We start from the raw sequence: 15808 nt of genomic DNA on the forward strand, positions 1-15808 counted from the left end.
TGTGGAGGAGGCGTGGCTGGTGAGGTTGGCTGTGGAACAGCCAAGGACAGGGAAAATTGTAACTAGAGGGGGAAGTACCAGCTAAGCAAAGGCCCTGAGTCTGGAAAAAGTCTCACCTGGGAACTGCACATCATCAGTAGGATTGAAAGAAGCAGAGGTTGGACCAAGAGAGGATAGGCTGTATGGAATCCTGGGACTAGGCAGACAAGAATGACAAATGCTATTATTACTTGGGTGGAAGATAATCTCGAACCCCGGTCTGGAGCTGGGCCTCAGAGCAGCAGTGGTGTCCTGCTGAGCTCCTTCACAGGTCTCTGTCACCTGGCATCAGTGAGCTTCCCCACCACGCCCCACAGGCATCATAGAGGTCAGATATGCAGCACCCTCAAATTTAATAAAGGTTAACAATGACCCCTCTGCTTCCAGGGTAGCCCCGGACGCTTCAGGAATGGAGTGATCAAGAGAGGAAGAAGGTACAGTAAGTCCATGGGAAAACAGCACAGAACAGTCTGGCTTCTTACCAGGCACAGGGGTCCTAAGATGATACGCCCCCCCCATACATTCAACAGGGTCCACTGGCCCTTGATGAGTAGCAGGGTCCAAATGTGTCCCAAGAGGAGGGCAGCGAAAAGAGAAATGAAAGCTAATGCTGCAGACAAGCAGCTTTTAGGCAGTGAGGAGTAGAGAGAAAGGCAGAGCTGAGCAGGAGGTCACCGACTCAACGGAAGGCTCCCAAAAGGCAAGCTGGCACAGCAAGAGAAGGAGCTGTGTGGGGCTGGAGAGATGGCTCGGCTTAAGAGCACTGACTGCTCTTCCAGAAGTCCTGAGTTCAATTCCCAACAACCACATGGCGGCTCACAACCATTTGTAATGGGGTCCGATCCCTCTTCTGGTGTGTCTGAAGTGTACTCATATAACTAAAATTTAAAATAAATAAATCTTTTTTTTTAAGGAGCTGAGCAAGTGCAAAGGTCCTGTGGCAGGAGTGTTTGGGTCTGTTGGAGGACTACTAAGGAAGGTGGTGGAGTAGGGCAGAGACCAGAAGGGAGGCCAGAATAGCCCTGGGGAGGGTTCCCAAGAGCCTCACAAGCACTGGGAGCAGCAAGCTCCCAGTGAGATGGAAGGTATCAGAGGTGGCTCAGCTTGGATTTAACAGAACCCCGTTGGCTGTTGGCTGACTGGTTCCCACGGCAGAAGCCAGCCAGGGTCATAGGACAAGGTCAGGCTGAGCTGGCCATGGAAGAGTGGGTTCTGACAAGAGATGGGACAGGAAGGGGTGTTCAAGACTTCAGGACTAGGGGCCCAAGCTCTCAAAGAACTGTCATGCACATCTATAGTGTGGTGGAGGGGTGGGTGACTACAGATCCTGTCCCCAAGTCCAGGTGGTTCTGTGAGCTGCCTCCATTTCCAGATGCTGTCCCATTATTAAATGGCACTGTGCTGGCCGGTGGCTTCTGACACCAGGTTGATCCACAGAAAGCATGGTTTACCCACACTTGTGACACCAGGTTAGACCACTGAAAGTAGGTTTACCCACACTCTGACACCAGGTTGGTCCACAGAAAGTATGTTTATCCACACCACCGGTTAAACCTGGTGAATCTATCATGAGGCCCAAACTGAAGGAACTGAGTCTCAGAGAGGGAAAACTCCAAGACCTCCTGCTTGAGTTCACATCCCAGTATGGCCACTTGCTAGATATGTGACCTTGGGCAAGTCCTTGTGACCCTAGTCCCTGCTGCAATGCAGTGAGAGGAGGCGGTATGAGGGCGACAGTGCCTTTCAAAGCTCGTCCACCCATACGCACTCCCAGCAAGAAGCCTGTCAAGCATCATGACCACGCACTCCTGGGCACTAACAATCTCCCAGCTGGGAGCATTATAAGGGTCCTCCAGGCAGGGAGGTGTGGTAGCCTTGCACTGGAAAGTATGGTCTGTCCCTCCCAGAAGCAAATTGAGTCTGGAAGAACTGATCCCAAGAGCCAGAGACATCAACTAACACACATCCCACCAAGTTCTGCTGAATACCAACTGTGTGCCACCATCCCAAGCTCCATATAAAATGACAGACGGCATAGATAAGAATCCATTCCAGAGCCAGGCTGTGGTGGCGAATGCCTTTAATCCCAGCACTTGGGAGGCAGAGGCAGGCGGATTTCTGAGTTTGAGGCCGGCCTGGTCTACAGAATGGGTTCCAGGACAGCCAGGGCTACACAGAGAAACCCTGTCTTGAAAAAAACAAAACAAAACAAAACAAAAAGAATCCATTCCAAAGGCTGGAGAGGTGGCCCAGTGGTTAAGAGCACTGGCTGTTCTTCCTAAGGACAGGGGTTTGATTCTCAGCAATCACATGGTGGCTCAGAACTGTCTATAACTCCAGGATACCTGACACCCTCTTCAGGCCTTTGTAGACACTAGGCACTCCTGGGGTACACAGACATACATGCAGACAAAACACCCTTATACATAAAATAAATGCCAAAAGAATTTGTGTCCCTAAGTTCACAAGGCACACAGTGAACAAGTGTTGTTGACTAGTGTGGACGTGAGGCTGATGGTCAGAATTAGGGAAAAAGAGTGTGTGCAGGAAATATAAGGTAGGGATGGTCCTTGTCAGGTGGTCGGGAGTCCCCTGGCAGACTGAAATCATGGAAAACAGTCTTGGGTGGATCTGGGAGAAAAGCACTCAGGTAAGGGAACAGCCTGTGCAAAGGCCCTAGAGCCAGAGGGAGCCTGACGTGTTGAAGCCAGCATGGCTGGAATGTAAAGACCTGGGGACAGCAAGAGCGGCATTCTGAGATGTAGGGTAGTAGCACCTGGACTCCAGGGACCGAGGGAAGGATCTAAGGGAGATGTGGTGACCTTGGGCTAGATACAGTGGCTCTGGCCAGAGTAGCAGAAGAGAGGATGATACATAAACTGTTCAGTCCCCATGGGGGTCACTGAACCCCAGCCCCTGGGATGGAGTGGGCTGCTTTTCTCTCCATCTGCGAGGCAGCAAGCAGAGGCTCTGGTCAAGGTTTCATGGTAGCAAGAGGAAGATCCATCCACCCACCATCCCACATAGGACAGTGCTATAAGCCTACAGGCACACGGTCTCTGCTTCCACTTTAGGGCTGCCTGCAAGCGCGCACATCACTCTCAGACCACACCTCCTCCCCTCCCACGGCCTACCCCTTTCTCTCTTTCCAATGCCACTCAGCCAGCCTTGCAGGTCCATAATGTCACAACCTTGGGCTTCCTGATACACTCCTAGCCTAGGCCAACACACACAGGACCAAGGCCCACACATCACATAAGCAACAGTCAGCGTAAGCTCGGCATCATCACTTTGCACCCCAAGACCTTGTCCCCACTCCAGGCCTGAACCTTGCCCCCTTCCCCCAGTGTGGTCCTCCCAATTCTTCTAAATATCAAACCCAGTAAAAAAAAAAAAAATCTAATTTGCAGGAAGGGACTGGAGACCGTTTAGGGAAGGCTGTTGTCCTCTGACTGTTCATAAGGACGCCCATGCCTCCTCTTAGAGGGAGGAGAAAAGGGCTCTTTAGGGTGGGGCTGGTTGACTATCGGTCTGTTCAGGAAAGGCTGGAGTGTCATCTCTGGGAAAGGGGCTCCAGGAGATGTCTCCTCACAGGTGTCCAGGGGTAGAGAAGCAAGAGCAGCCATGCTGAGGGAGGGGCTGCTGAGCATCCAGTGAGCCAGTGAGGAGCCTTGAGTTGGAGCCCCACCAGGGTGGACCCAGCTGCATGGACAGGGGCCTAGGCCTTCCCTGGCTGCAGCAGCAGCAGCAGCAAGGGAGAATAGGGCAGGATTTGTTCAGGCCTTGTTGGGATGTGTTTCCCTCTTGGAGTGAAAAAAAAAAATAAAATCATCACAGAACCCAGAAGACAGGTTGTCATGGCAACAAAAGTTTGAGGCCAGGTACATCCTGACACCCTTTGGAGCTCAGTGGTGAAGGCAAGATCTGGGGGCTGTGCACAGTAGTAAGGGAAACCCATCTGAATGACCTTAGACTGCCCAAATTTCTCATCAGCAACTATTTGACAAGCTCAGGGGAAGACAATTGTGATTTTCTGGGAGGAACAGGCTGTAGCCAAAGAAAACCAAGGGAAAGCAGCACACGGTTTTTATCCAGCAGATCACCCAGGAGCATCGTGACTAATGGGACCGGGATGAAATTCTCACATTGGCCAAGTGCTCCTGTCTCATGTCCCCTTCCCCATCAGTTCTCTGGTTGTTCTCCAGACACCAAGAAAACAATCCAAGTTCCTTCATCAACCCCTCATGAGCCTAATCTGAAAAATGGGTCTTCCACAAGTGGCTGCCTGGCCCAGAGGCTAGGAAGTAACAAGATTCCACAGGTGACAACTTCAGCAGGGCCTGGTGCTCAAAATGCACAGGAGCTAGCTAACATTGCTTTAAATATGTTTCTGTTGATACTGTTTTAAAACATAGCAGTCAAGCTTGGACATAAAGCACGAGACAAGAGATGAGCTACAGAGCTTTGGGCAGCAGCCTTCAGGAAGCTTTCAGGAGAGCCACTAGAATCCACTGAGAGCACAGGCACACTATAAAAGCAGAGGCAGGTCGGCTCAAGCTGCCAGGGACAAGGCTCATCCAGGCACTGTAGGGTGGCATGTCCCCCAGGGCAGGGCCTCACAGACCTCAGGAACTGCTGCCTGCAGTTGGAGGAGGACCCACAGCCATCCCTTCTCATTCTTTGGGCTGTCGTGTATGAAGGTCTTTGGAGACCTGAGCCTGGAAGGGAGCACATGTCTGTGGTGCTCCGTGGAGCACATGTCTGTGGTGCTCCATGGCTGCTGTGGCGCAGGAGGATCAGGCTTGTGGAAGCAAGAAGTTTTAGCCAAGAGGCTTTCCAGTTAATTTTTAGTTTTCTTTTTCTTTTCTTTTTTCTTCTTCTTTTTTTTAAAAACCACACGTCACAATGAAATCTCAAGTCCTACTCAGACATCGTGTGTCTCGGGCAAAGAGACAACATGCTCAGACAAAGTCACGGAAAAGTTCAATTGTCCCCACCACCACCACCTCCCCCAAGGCCCAGCAAGCAGCACAGGACAGATACCTCCAGTCCCTTCAGCCTGAGACCCTACCCAGCATTTCTACTTTGAATGTCACACTGCAAATATTTATTAGTAATACCCAGAAATGGGAAACACAGCAAAGACCTAACAAGAGTGAGATCTTAGAAGAAAAGGGGACAATATGCTAGTGACTAAAGACAGGCCCAGGAAATTTCAGGCTATGCTGAGAGTGAGGAAGACACAGCTGCGTAAAGAGGGAGATGCCGCTTCCAAAGGGATCCTGCCAGAACGGTAGCTTACAACAGGCAAGCTGGGGTTTGAGTCCACAGCCAGTACCACCCACCATATGGCACAGTCCCCTTTCAGGCACAGGTCCCCTGAGTGCTCCAGCCTTGTTGTCGCTTGGGGTATTTATTCACTTCAGCCCCCAGGTCTCTGGGTGAGGGGACAAAGGTGTTGGTCTACTTTCTGAAAAGCCAGCCCCCTCCCCCCGCCCCGTTCTGAAAGAGACTTGTGCTAAGCCAAGGCTTCCTGGATCCCCCAGCTCCAGTGTCCAGAGTTGCCCCTGTTTTCCCGCCTGCCTCCCTTCTCTCCCTCCTAAAGCATCCACTCCTGCATCCACTCCTGGAAGAGCTACAGGATACCCTGGCTTGTGGAAGGAAATAAGGGTGGTCATCAGACTCCCCCCTTCTCCCTGCTTTCCCCAGTCCTGTCGTAGAGGTTCAGCGCAGCTTGGAGATGAGAGGAGCCGAATCCTTGGGTTCCTGGACCCGTAGATCTGCGGCGGGAAGGGTCGCCTACACTAAAGATCCCCGGCCCCCACTATCATCTCCAGAGCCGAGACGGGGCGGATGGGAGCAAGGAGCGGCGCGCGGGGAAATGACTTCAGACCGAAGAGGGACCGCACGCCCTGGGACCAGCAGCCAGGGTGCGCGCGCGGGGGACCCGGACGCGCCACCTCCCCGGCCCGGGACCTGCGGACGCGCGTCCCCGGGGAACCCCGCGCCAGCACTCACCCGGGCCACCGAGCTCTTCCTCACACGAGTACCAGATGCCAGTGTGGAAACGGCGCAGCTGGAAGCGCTCGTCGCCCGCCTCCCAGCTGTAGGGCGCGCCGGCCGGGCTCACGGCGACGGGGGCGGCTGTGCTGTTGGCCGTGGCGTTGGCGCCCGAGTTGGGGCAGTTGGCGCCGCCGCCCTGGCCGCAGCCAGGCTTGGGCACCCGTTGCGTGCCCTGGCACCAGTACGTGGTGAGGAAGGCGGTGGTGGCGAAGAGCAGCGCCAGCAGGTTCAAGGCCACGGCCAGGAGCGCTCGGCCGCGGCGGCTCGTCTTCATGCCGCCCGCGCCGCCCGCAGCTCCTCGCGAAGTTGGCAGCGGTACCCGCGTCAGCGCCCGCCCCGGGGCTCGGGTGCCTGCGGTCGGCGACGGCGCTCGCGGCCCGGGCCCATGGCCTCCGGCGGGGACGCGGGAAGACCAGGATGAGGGGCAGTCGGGGCCGCAGAGTGGAGCCGACCAGCGCGCCCGGAGCCCAGAGCGCGAGTGCGCCTCGCCGAGCAGTCGCCGGCGCCTGGCAGCGGCCACGGCGCAGGGACGCGCGCCCCTCCGTGGGGAGACACCTGCAGGCGGCCGGCGACACTGTTCAGCGCCCGCCCGCGCGCGGAGAGGGGGCGCGCCACGCTGGGCGCGGGAGGGGGACAGAGCTGCGCGGGAGTGGAGAGGGACAAGTGAGAGATCCCAGGCAAGGCGCTCTCAAAGGAGCCTCACTCAGAGAGGGAGACCTCTCATCCCAGATCCATAGCCCTGCCAGCTAAGCGACAAGGCAGCATCTGTGGGTCTTTAGGCTGTAAGGGGCCTCTGCAAAGGTTGCAAGACCCATTTGGAGCTTAGGAAAGGATGGAGATGCAGAGCCTCGGCGTTTGAAAGGCTTGCCCCTGGTCACCTTTGGTATCTGAGACCAATCCCTATCCACAGGCTCTCTGTCACCACGCAGGAGGGCAGAGAGCTTCCAAAGAGGCAGCCTGCACAAGTGGCTGAGCAGAGGATGTGACAAACAGGCCTTCCCCACCCAGGCTAACTACACCAGAGATCCAGAACATGACCCAAGAGGCCACAAAAAGGACAGCAAATTATAGTCACCAAAAGGGGGTATCCTGCAGGTCTGCGGGTGCTGAATGCTTAAGGCTGGCTGGACAGGGTTGGTCAACCATCCTGACTTTGCAGTCAGTTCAATCCAGAGCTCCACCAGCTGTGTGACTTTGAACAAGACACTTGCTCTCTCTGACCCTCAATGTCTGTATCTATAAAAAGGGAAGAACATGCCCCAGAGTCAGGGGGGGAAAGGCATCTGGCACACAGTAGGCACTCAGTAAATGCTGACACTATTAGGAATATCTGGGCCAAGAAGCTGAGGAAACTCAGACCTTTTTAGCATCTCTTTCTCAAACTAGGATTGCTCATCTAGGAGCACCCCCGTCCCCACCTCTGCTCCCAGATGATCATCTACACCCTTCACTCTTCCCACTGCATGGGTACAGTGCCTGCATGCCCAGGGTGTGCCACCGTTAATTGCACATTGATTGCAGGAGCTAATTTGAATTCTGCCCAAGCCAAGAATGACTCCAGCCACCCCCAGCTTGCCGAGTGGCAGGCTTTGCAGAATTCAAGGTTAACGGATTACGAATTGCCTTACTCCTGTGGGTGAGCCCCACTCACTGCCAGCTGCTGCCACTCTGCCTGGGGGCAGGTGAGACTAAAGCATTGTGGGCAATGTCTCTGCCCACCTGGTGTGAGGATGGCCAGGGGAGGCCTGCACTTGCTTATCAGAGCTCCTTTCTGGCCCCAAGCAAGGAATCTGTAACTATTTTCAGAAGGAGAACTTCTGGCTTGCAATGGTGCATTCCAGTATTAGTTAATGTGAACCAACAGCCACAAGGAATCTGCTGCCCTCAACAGGCATGCAATGTGTAGCATCTGAGCCTGTCCACGATTAAATCCAGCCCTGGGGTGTGCACTGACGTGATACTTCCTTGGCCTTGAGATTCACTTAGTATTCACATGGCAGGACATGGTCCTTTCAAGCTGGGAACTCTGTTCTGGGGCAAAGGGAGGGGCTCAAAGCAAGGGGAGCCCAGAGGAAAAAGTCTCAGGGACTACTCTTCTTAAGCAACACCCAAGGGAAGCAGAGACCTCTGTGATATCCGCTCAGAGAAACCCAACCTCTTGCTCACTGAGCAGCCACTGTATGCTCAGCTCAGGAAAGAAGAGAGAATATGAGTGACATTAATAAGACTGGTGCAGACTGCACAGGGGTGAAGGGCAGGAAGGGGTTAGGTGTGGGCGGAGCTTGGAGGAAGATCTCATAGGAAGGTGCATTGGAGCAAAGCCGGGAAGGAGGTGAAGGAGACCAGGAGGCACTCTGCCAGGGAAAGAAAGTTCCTAGTAGGGGAACCAATGATCAGTGGGGGGAGGGGAGGGACTGAGGCCCTGGGGGTGATGGGGATGATGGGGCTGGGGGGAGGGAGCACAGCCTGAACAGGAGACAGCAAGGGAACAGCAGGAAAGGACATACCCCAGAGGTCTGAGTCATGTGGGGGCTGCAGAGGGTCTGGGCAGAATCTAATGATCAGGAGAGGATCACTCCAGCTACTAAGTGAATAAAGATGGCTGCTGATTGGCTGGGGGGAGGTAAGTGACACCAGGGGCTCAGGCAGGATGGTATAAAGGCCAAGGAAGCTCTGGGTTATTTCTGTTTGCTTTCTTGCTCTAGGCAATGCAACCCAGGGTTGGATGGGACCCAGGGTCGGATCTGCTAGGCAAGTGCTGAACCAAGGAGCCTTCTGGGGAGCGGGGTGGTGTTGGAAGGCAAACCCAGCATGATTTGTTCAAGGCAAAATGGAACACAGGATGTAAGGACGTTTGTCAGGGGCATCTGCAAGGTCAGGGGCTCATAGAGAAAAATTCAAATTGCGATTGATTTTGCGCTTCCACCAGAGCTGAGGGTAGAGACCAGTAGGAGGAGCTACCTCTTGGGTCTGCCTTCCCCACAACACTCTTAATGCATCAGCAAGTCCCTTGAATACCATGGATATCTTGATACCAAATGATGGCAGAGCTGCAGCCAGGCAGGGTGGCATACCCTGAACCCCAGAAGTGGGGGCAGGAGGATTATGAGTTCCAGGGAAGCCTGGGCTACGTAATGAAATAACAGTCATAGCTGCATTGACCTTGGCAACAGACAGGGTTTGGGTGCGGTTTAAAGTACTAGAAATTTGTACCCAAGGCCTTGGTACTCACTTCATCCCACTGCCAAAGCCGAGGCCTGACAACAGCCTTCCGTCCCCAGCCCTCACCTGAGCTGCCCACCTCTGCACCTGCTGGCAGCGGCCCAGCCACATCTCACCTCAGCTTGCCCTGCAAACACCACCGGCTTCTGCTCACATCTCCACTGCCATGACAACACCAAACCCCTCTGTGGTCCCTGACTCTGCACATGTACCAAGCTGTTCCCACTGCCTAGAATGGCCTTACCCCCTCATCCCGAGTGTCCACTCCTGCTGCCCTGGCAACTGCTGTCTGTCCCTCTCTGATCCCCAGTATTAGTGATTCATCTAAACGGTGAGGTTTATCTTCAGACCTGTTTCTCTGATGGGCCTGGGGCCCTCCAGATCCCCTATGCTGGCTGCTAGCAGTTCAAATCCGGCCAGAAGCATGTTTGGTTTGGCTTGGATAAAGTTGGCACCGCAATGTGCCAACATTTCCTCATTGGCCACATTCAAGAATCTAAGATTTGTCATAAAAATGCAGGCTTCAGCTTCTCTTACAAGATCAGATGACCTCCCAGCACTAGGCCTGCAACTGTGTCTGGCAGACATTGGTCGACACCTCTGTAGGAAAACCAGAGCAGCCACAGGGCCTCCACCTTCCTAGCACTTAGGGAATCTGCAGGTGCCTTTGAGTGTGAGAATCAGAACAAAGTTCTCTCTCTCTCTCTCTCTCTCTCTCTCTCTCTCTCTCTCTCTCTCTCTCTGTGTGTGTGTGTGTGTGTGTGTGTGTGTGTGTATCAAGGTCCAAAGGTCAACCCCCAGTGTTACTCCTCAGAAGAATCCACCTTGGTTTTTGAAACAGGGTCTCTCACCAGAACCTTAGGCTTCTGGGTTAGGCTAGGCTGGCTGACCATCTCTGCCTCCTGAGCCCTGGGATCATAAGTATGCCTTAGCACAGCTGGGTTTTTAAGTGGGTGCTGATGTTAGGTCCTCATGTTTGTGTGGCAACCACTTTACCATCTGAGCTACCGTCCCAGCCCTGTCTCCCATGCTCAAACACAGGACAGTGATTGCCCTTGGGAAGGGAACAGTGGATAGGACAGACTGCAAGGGAAGCTTTGGGACTGGTCACTCGGTGTGTTCAGCTCATGAAAACTCACTGGCTGTACGGTTGGGAATTGTACATTTGTTCTACATAAAACAAAATTCACCAGAAAAAAATAATTGCTATTAAAAATGAAAGTGGTACTTTTCAGGAAATACAAACATGCTTTGAAGGGAATGTTCCCAGGGGACTTGGGCTTCCACACTTCCTTGGAGTCAGCTGCTGCAAGCCGGCTCCTTCTAAGCTTCCTGATTCCTAAACCTTCAGAACAGAGCCCCAAGCCTCTAGGCTCTCCTAATTATAGCAAGTGATTAGGCAGTTGCCAATTACTGGGGAGGTTTTTAAACAATCTCACAGTGTCGAAGCCAAAAGCCCACTTCATTTCTCCACACCCCTCAAGATGCCAGCATGGCCATGCTACTCGGGCAGGGTTTTTAGAAGAGGAAGGGACCCAGAGCTCTGTACAATTAAAGCCTTCCCTCCCAGAGGGCAGGGTCTCCAGGGAGAAAGGAACCAGCCTCATTAGATAGTGATGGCCTGGAACTCCTCCTCCACTCATGTTTGTGCTGCCCAGTATAAAATCCAGGCCCATATACGTGAGGCAAGTGCCCTGCTGGCAGCCCCACTAGCAGCCTCTCAGCTTATTCTTCAATGGTGGCACAGCCAGCCTTTTGAGCTCTTCAGGAAGTTTCTCTCAGTCCTTGCACAACACTAGAGTATCCATGAACAAGACAAGATCGGAAGCCAGGCTGCATAGCATATCCCTGTCATCCTGATACTTGGGAGGCAGGTTAGTCATTAGTTCAAGATCACTCTGTGCTACATTGTAAGACATTGTCTCAAAATGCAAGGCACAATAGCAAAGACAATAAAAAGAAGACACACTAGGGCCGCACCTTCATGGAGGGTCAGCTCCAGGGGAAGACATTAATAAGGTGATAGCTAAGAATCCCTTAGTTACCAATGTGATGGTGACAGGGCAGGAGAGGAGAGGCAACAGGGGAGTGGGGCCTTCTGATGTGGGACAGTAAACCTGGGACAAGGTGACACAGGGTCTCACTGCAGGCAAACAGCTCTGGATGACAATCCTGCCTCCCGCACATCTGGCCCATGCATCTGGGCCATTTCTTGGACCCCTTCCCTCACTGCCTGCCTCAGTTTCTCATCTGCAGCAGGCACAGGGAAGATGGCAGCAGTGCGTGCTGTCCGTCACAGTGTCCCCATCCTGTTAGTCTCAACTCTCAGTGGGTTCATTTTGTCTACCTTACAAAAGAGGAAAACTGAGGCTGCTCAGTGGCTTCATCCACCATCTGCACAAGCCTTCGGCAGAAGGAAGCATGGGGCAAGTACAGAGATGTGGCTGTGCTTGGGAGAGCTGCTGTCTCCGAGTCTGCACAAGCTGGAGCTTTGACCCAGCAACGGCTCTGGGGCATACATCATGCCTGTGGCTGTTTCCGACTCTGAGAGCAGGCAGGGTGAGTGTATGTAGGTGGTATGTCTGGGAGATGTGACAGGAGGCTCACATCCCGCTCATGTCAAGTACTGAAGCCAGCTCTGTGATGAGAGGGAACCTCGAACTCAGAACTCAGCCACGCTCAGAGAAGAGCCCGGAGCCTACCATATACACACTCTAAACAGCAGCAGCAAGGGTGGTCAGGAAGTCCAGCAGCCAGCAAGCTGGCCTTGGCTCAGATCTCAGGGCAGGAGAAGGGTCAGGTCTGTAACAAACACGGATTGGCACCAACTGTATACATCGGGCACATCATCCAAAGGATTATAACTGAAGTTTTATGGCATTCTCAAGCTCCTCCCGCACTCAAATTTCAACTGGGGAAAAGAGGCTCAAGGGGGAGTAGAGAAAGGGTCAGCGTCTAAGACCACTCTGGGTTCCTCTGACCTTCCATAGCCAACATCTGTGATGCCTTCAGATGAGGTAAACATTCAGGTGAAAACCTATCACCAGTTAAAATAAGCCTTGGGGTGGCTGGCCTGGCTCCACATTTTCTCAGTCCTTAGAGCTGGTTTGTTTTACCCTAGTCATTAGGAGGGAAACTCGGGGACCACTGGTGAGAAAGAGTTTGCAGCCCTTTCTTGCTGGTTTCCATTCACCCCCCCCCCCAAGGCTCTTGTTTGCTTCCCTCTGCTGCCTCCTAGAGGTCAAGAACAGAACTTCCAGCCTTGTTCACCTGAACGGAGTAAAGTCCCCGAGCACCCATCCACTTCCAAAAGACTAAAAATTGCCAGGGATTGGGACCTGGAGTCGATCAAGTGGGAAAGACCAGAGTCCTCCAACATGGCAGCAGCATCTCCACGTTACATGTCATGAACACTATAGAAAGCATAGGTAAAAGCCCAAAATGTGCAAAGAAGAGACTATACAGCCACTCATTTAAAATGTCCACTTTCCCCCAGTGACCTTTTGGCTTTTAAGTAATCATTGTGAACTTTGTACTAACAGCACTTCAATTGCATGTGCTCTGTCAACATTGCATTTGTTTATCATATGTGTGCGGGGGTGGGGGGCATGCATGTGCCACAGTGGGCCTACAGAGTCCCGAGAACAGCTTTTAAGAATTGTTTATTTATGGAGTCGTTGCGCCGACCCTAGGCGGACGTGGAGCTCTTTGCACCCCGTTTCCTGGTCCTGTTTTCTCCTCCGCGCGCCGGCAGGATGGCCCACAAGCAGATCTACTACTCAGACAAGTACTTCGATGAACACTACGAGTACCGGCATGTCATGTTACCCAGAGAACTCTCTAAACAAGTACCCAAAACTCATCTGATGTCCGAAGAGGAGTGGAGGAGACTTGGTGTCCAACAGAGTCTAGGATGGGTTCATTACATGATTCATGAGCCAGAACCGCATATTCTTCTCTTTAGACGACCTCTTCCAAAAGAACAACAGAAATGAAGTACAGCTGCGATCATCTAACCTTTCAAATTTAATGTATATGTGTATATAAGGTAGTATTCAGTGAATACTTGAAAAATGTACAAACCTTTCATCCATACCTGTGCATGAGCTGTATTCTTCACAGCAACAGAGCTCAGTTAAATGCAACTGCAAGTAGGGTTATTTTAAGTTGTTAAAGATAAATTTTCTTGTAGTTTTTTCTTAATATAAATGCCTGTTTTACTTTACTTGTTTTGTTAAAATAAAGTTTGTATATTGCATTTATATAAAAAAAAAAAAGAATTGTTTATTTATTTTATGTATATAAGTACATGGTAGCTGTCTCAGACACACCAGAAGAGAGCATCAGATTCTACTACAGATGGTTACAAGGCACCTTGTAGTTGCTGGGAATTGAACTCAGGACCTCTGGAAGAGCGGTCAGTGTTCTTAACCACTGAGCCATCTCTCCAGCCCTGAGAGGGCAGCTTTTGAGTGTCAGTTCTCTTCAACTATGTGAGTCCCAATGGCTCTATAGGGTAATGACTTCTGTAGTTCTCTATCATAGAGGAAACTGGGGCTGAGAATCGAGCTCAGGGGCAAAAGCAGAACCAGGCTTAAGCCCGGAGTGTGCCACTCTTATCTCAGTGGCCTAGCAAGCCTTGACTAGATGGCTTTGACACGGTGGCTTTGATGTGGTGGCCATGATATGGTGGGCATCTGTATTAACTACGTTTCCAGTTGTTGTGACCAAAGTGACTACAGATTTTGCATCCCTAAAGTCATGGTGGCAGAAGGGTGGCAGATGGTCACGTTCATCCATGGTGGTGACCGGTGGGAGACATAGCCAGCTACTCCTTTTCATTCAGTCTGGGATCCCAGCCCACCCACCTCAGTTAACCCACTCTAAAAAACTCACTCACAGGCCTGCCCCCAGGTGATCCTAGATCCTGTCAGGCTGACAAACAATAAGAACCACCACATATCCTTCTGGAACTTCCCCAGGAGCTGTATGAGCAGCCAGCCTTATCCTGTGTTGGGATTTTTTTTTGACCAGAAAAGGGAAGAACTTCATTCAAGGAAGGTTTCATTAAACCAAGAGAAGTCCTGAAACACAGGGACAGTGTTAGGGGACCCACATCAGCTGCACAACAGGACAGTCATATCAAGGGACAGGCTGAGGCAAGGGAGAGGACTCTATTTGAAAAGCTGGCTTGACAGAAAGATGGAAAACTCTTATTCAAAGTCCATCTCACAGGCAAGCTGATCTAGCTTATCCAAGGCGAGAGTGGGCGCCTCCTAGAGGAGGGATGAAGCATCGTGGCCCCTCACTGTTGACCACGCTTGGCTTACCAGTTCTGCAGGTCTCCAGAACAAACAGTATGATTTCCTCACTGATTCGTTACACCCTCCTGCTCTTGCACATTGAACAGGGAACAGCCGAGCCCAGACAGCTGCCCCGAGGTTGTGATGGCCGCACTCATGGCCATAAGAAAACAGCTTTCATGCTCACCTTCCATGAGAAGACCAGGACACCAAGCCAGGGAAGGGACCACACTTCCTCCCGTGTTAAGGAAATTATCAAGAAAAAATAAGCAAACAAAATGGGGAAAAAACAGGGCTGGGGATGTGTCTGTATGGAGAGCACTTTCCCGGCATATGTAAGACACCAAGGTTTAATTCCAGGCACAGCAAAATTAGTAAAGAAAAAACTCAACCTCCAGCCCAGCACCCTGGAGGCCAGGCTCTCTCACGTAGGGGCTGGGCTGGGTCTGCACAGGAGGCAGTGGGCCTGGCTGCCAATCAAAACGGTTGTACTAAGTCTGAGGGATGTTCTGGGTCTGAGTGACGTATATCGCTAAAGTGTTCAGAGTGAACCAGTGAAGACAGCTGGGTGTGGTGTCTCCGAGAGGCCTTTCCTACCTGGCACTGTGGCTGGGAACACACAGCGAGAAAGTAGAGCCTGTTGTGGTGGCTTGGGAGAATTTTATGGCTTTTGTGGCTTGCTTGTTTGTTTGTTTGCTCTGGCCCTGCCAGGTTGGGAGGGATGATATCAAAGGAGGCAAGGACAATGTCACAGTCTGTTTGCTGTTGCTGTAATGGAAAGCCCAATGCTGGGTGATTTAAGAAGAGCTCGGAGGGCCATGGAATGCTGGCCAACCTGCCGTTGGCCTGGTCTGTGAAGACAGCACCACATAGCAGGCGTGCTTGCAAAACTAGAGTGAGAGCGGGCAGGAACTGCCTGGAGCTGAGGTGCAGTCGGAAGTCGGCTTGCCTAGCGTGCATGAAGCCCTGGGTTCAACTCTCAGTGCTGCATGAAACTGGGAGCGGTGGTACATGCTGGCAAGCCCAGCACTAAGACGGTAGAGGCGAGACGATCTGACAGTTGTGGTAGCCTCAGTGACAAAGCAAGTGCAAGCTAGCCTGGGCTGTAGGAAAACTAGAGACAGAGACGGTGTGTGTGTGTGTGTGTGTGTGTGTGTGTGTGTGTGTGTGTGTGTGTGTGT

At 52.3% G+C, this 15808-nt stretch overlaps 2 protein-coding genes across 4 annotated transcripts in view; one reads left to right on the forward strand and one right to left on the reverse strand.

Annotated features, from left to right (window-relative positions):
- The window catches only part of Gsg1l (GSG1 like), a 196257-nt gene extending 189881 nt beyond the window's left edge, over positions 1-6376 (reverse strand). For all 3 annotated transcript variants that reach the window (XM_028764263.1, XM_028764264.1, XM_028764262.1), the window contains exon 1: positions 6058-6376. In XM_028764263.1, coding sequence (XP_028620096.1) covers positions 6058-6376 — 319 coding nt within the window. The remainder of the gene's footprint in view (positions 1-6057) is intronic.
- Positions 6377-13009: 6633 nt separating this feature from the next.
- Positions 13010-13582, forward strand: LOC114618525 (cyclin-dependent kinases regulatory subunit 2). The gene has a single exon (XM_028764308.1). The coding sequence runs from the start codon at positions 13080-13082 to the stop codon at positions 13317-13319; it is 240 nt and encodes a 79-aa protein (XP_028620141.1). The 5' UTR covers positions 13010-13079; the 3' UTR covers positions 13320-13582.
- The last annotated feature ends 2226 nt before the right edge of the window (positions 13583-15808 follow it).

Source organism: Grammomys surdaster, unplaced genomic scaffold (genome assembly GCF_004785775.1).
Source record: "Grammomys surdaster isolate TR1022 unplaced genomic scaffold, NIH_TR_1.0 142, whole genome shotgun sequence".
Taxonomy (NCBI): Eukaryota; Metazoa; Chordata; class Mammalia; order Rodentia; family Muridae; genus Grammomys; species Grammomys surdaster.

Bases quoted from the DNA above. Each gene is read 5' to 3' on its own strand.
- LOC114618525 (XM_028764308.1), top strand. From the start codon at position 13,080: ATGGCCCACAAGCAGATCTACTACTCAGACAAGTACTTCGATGAACAC.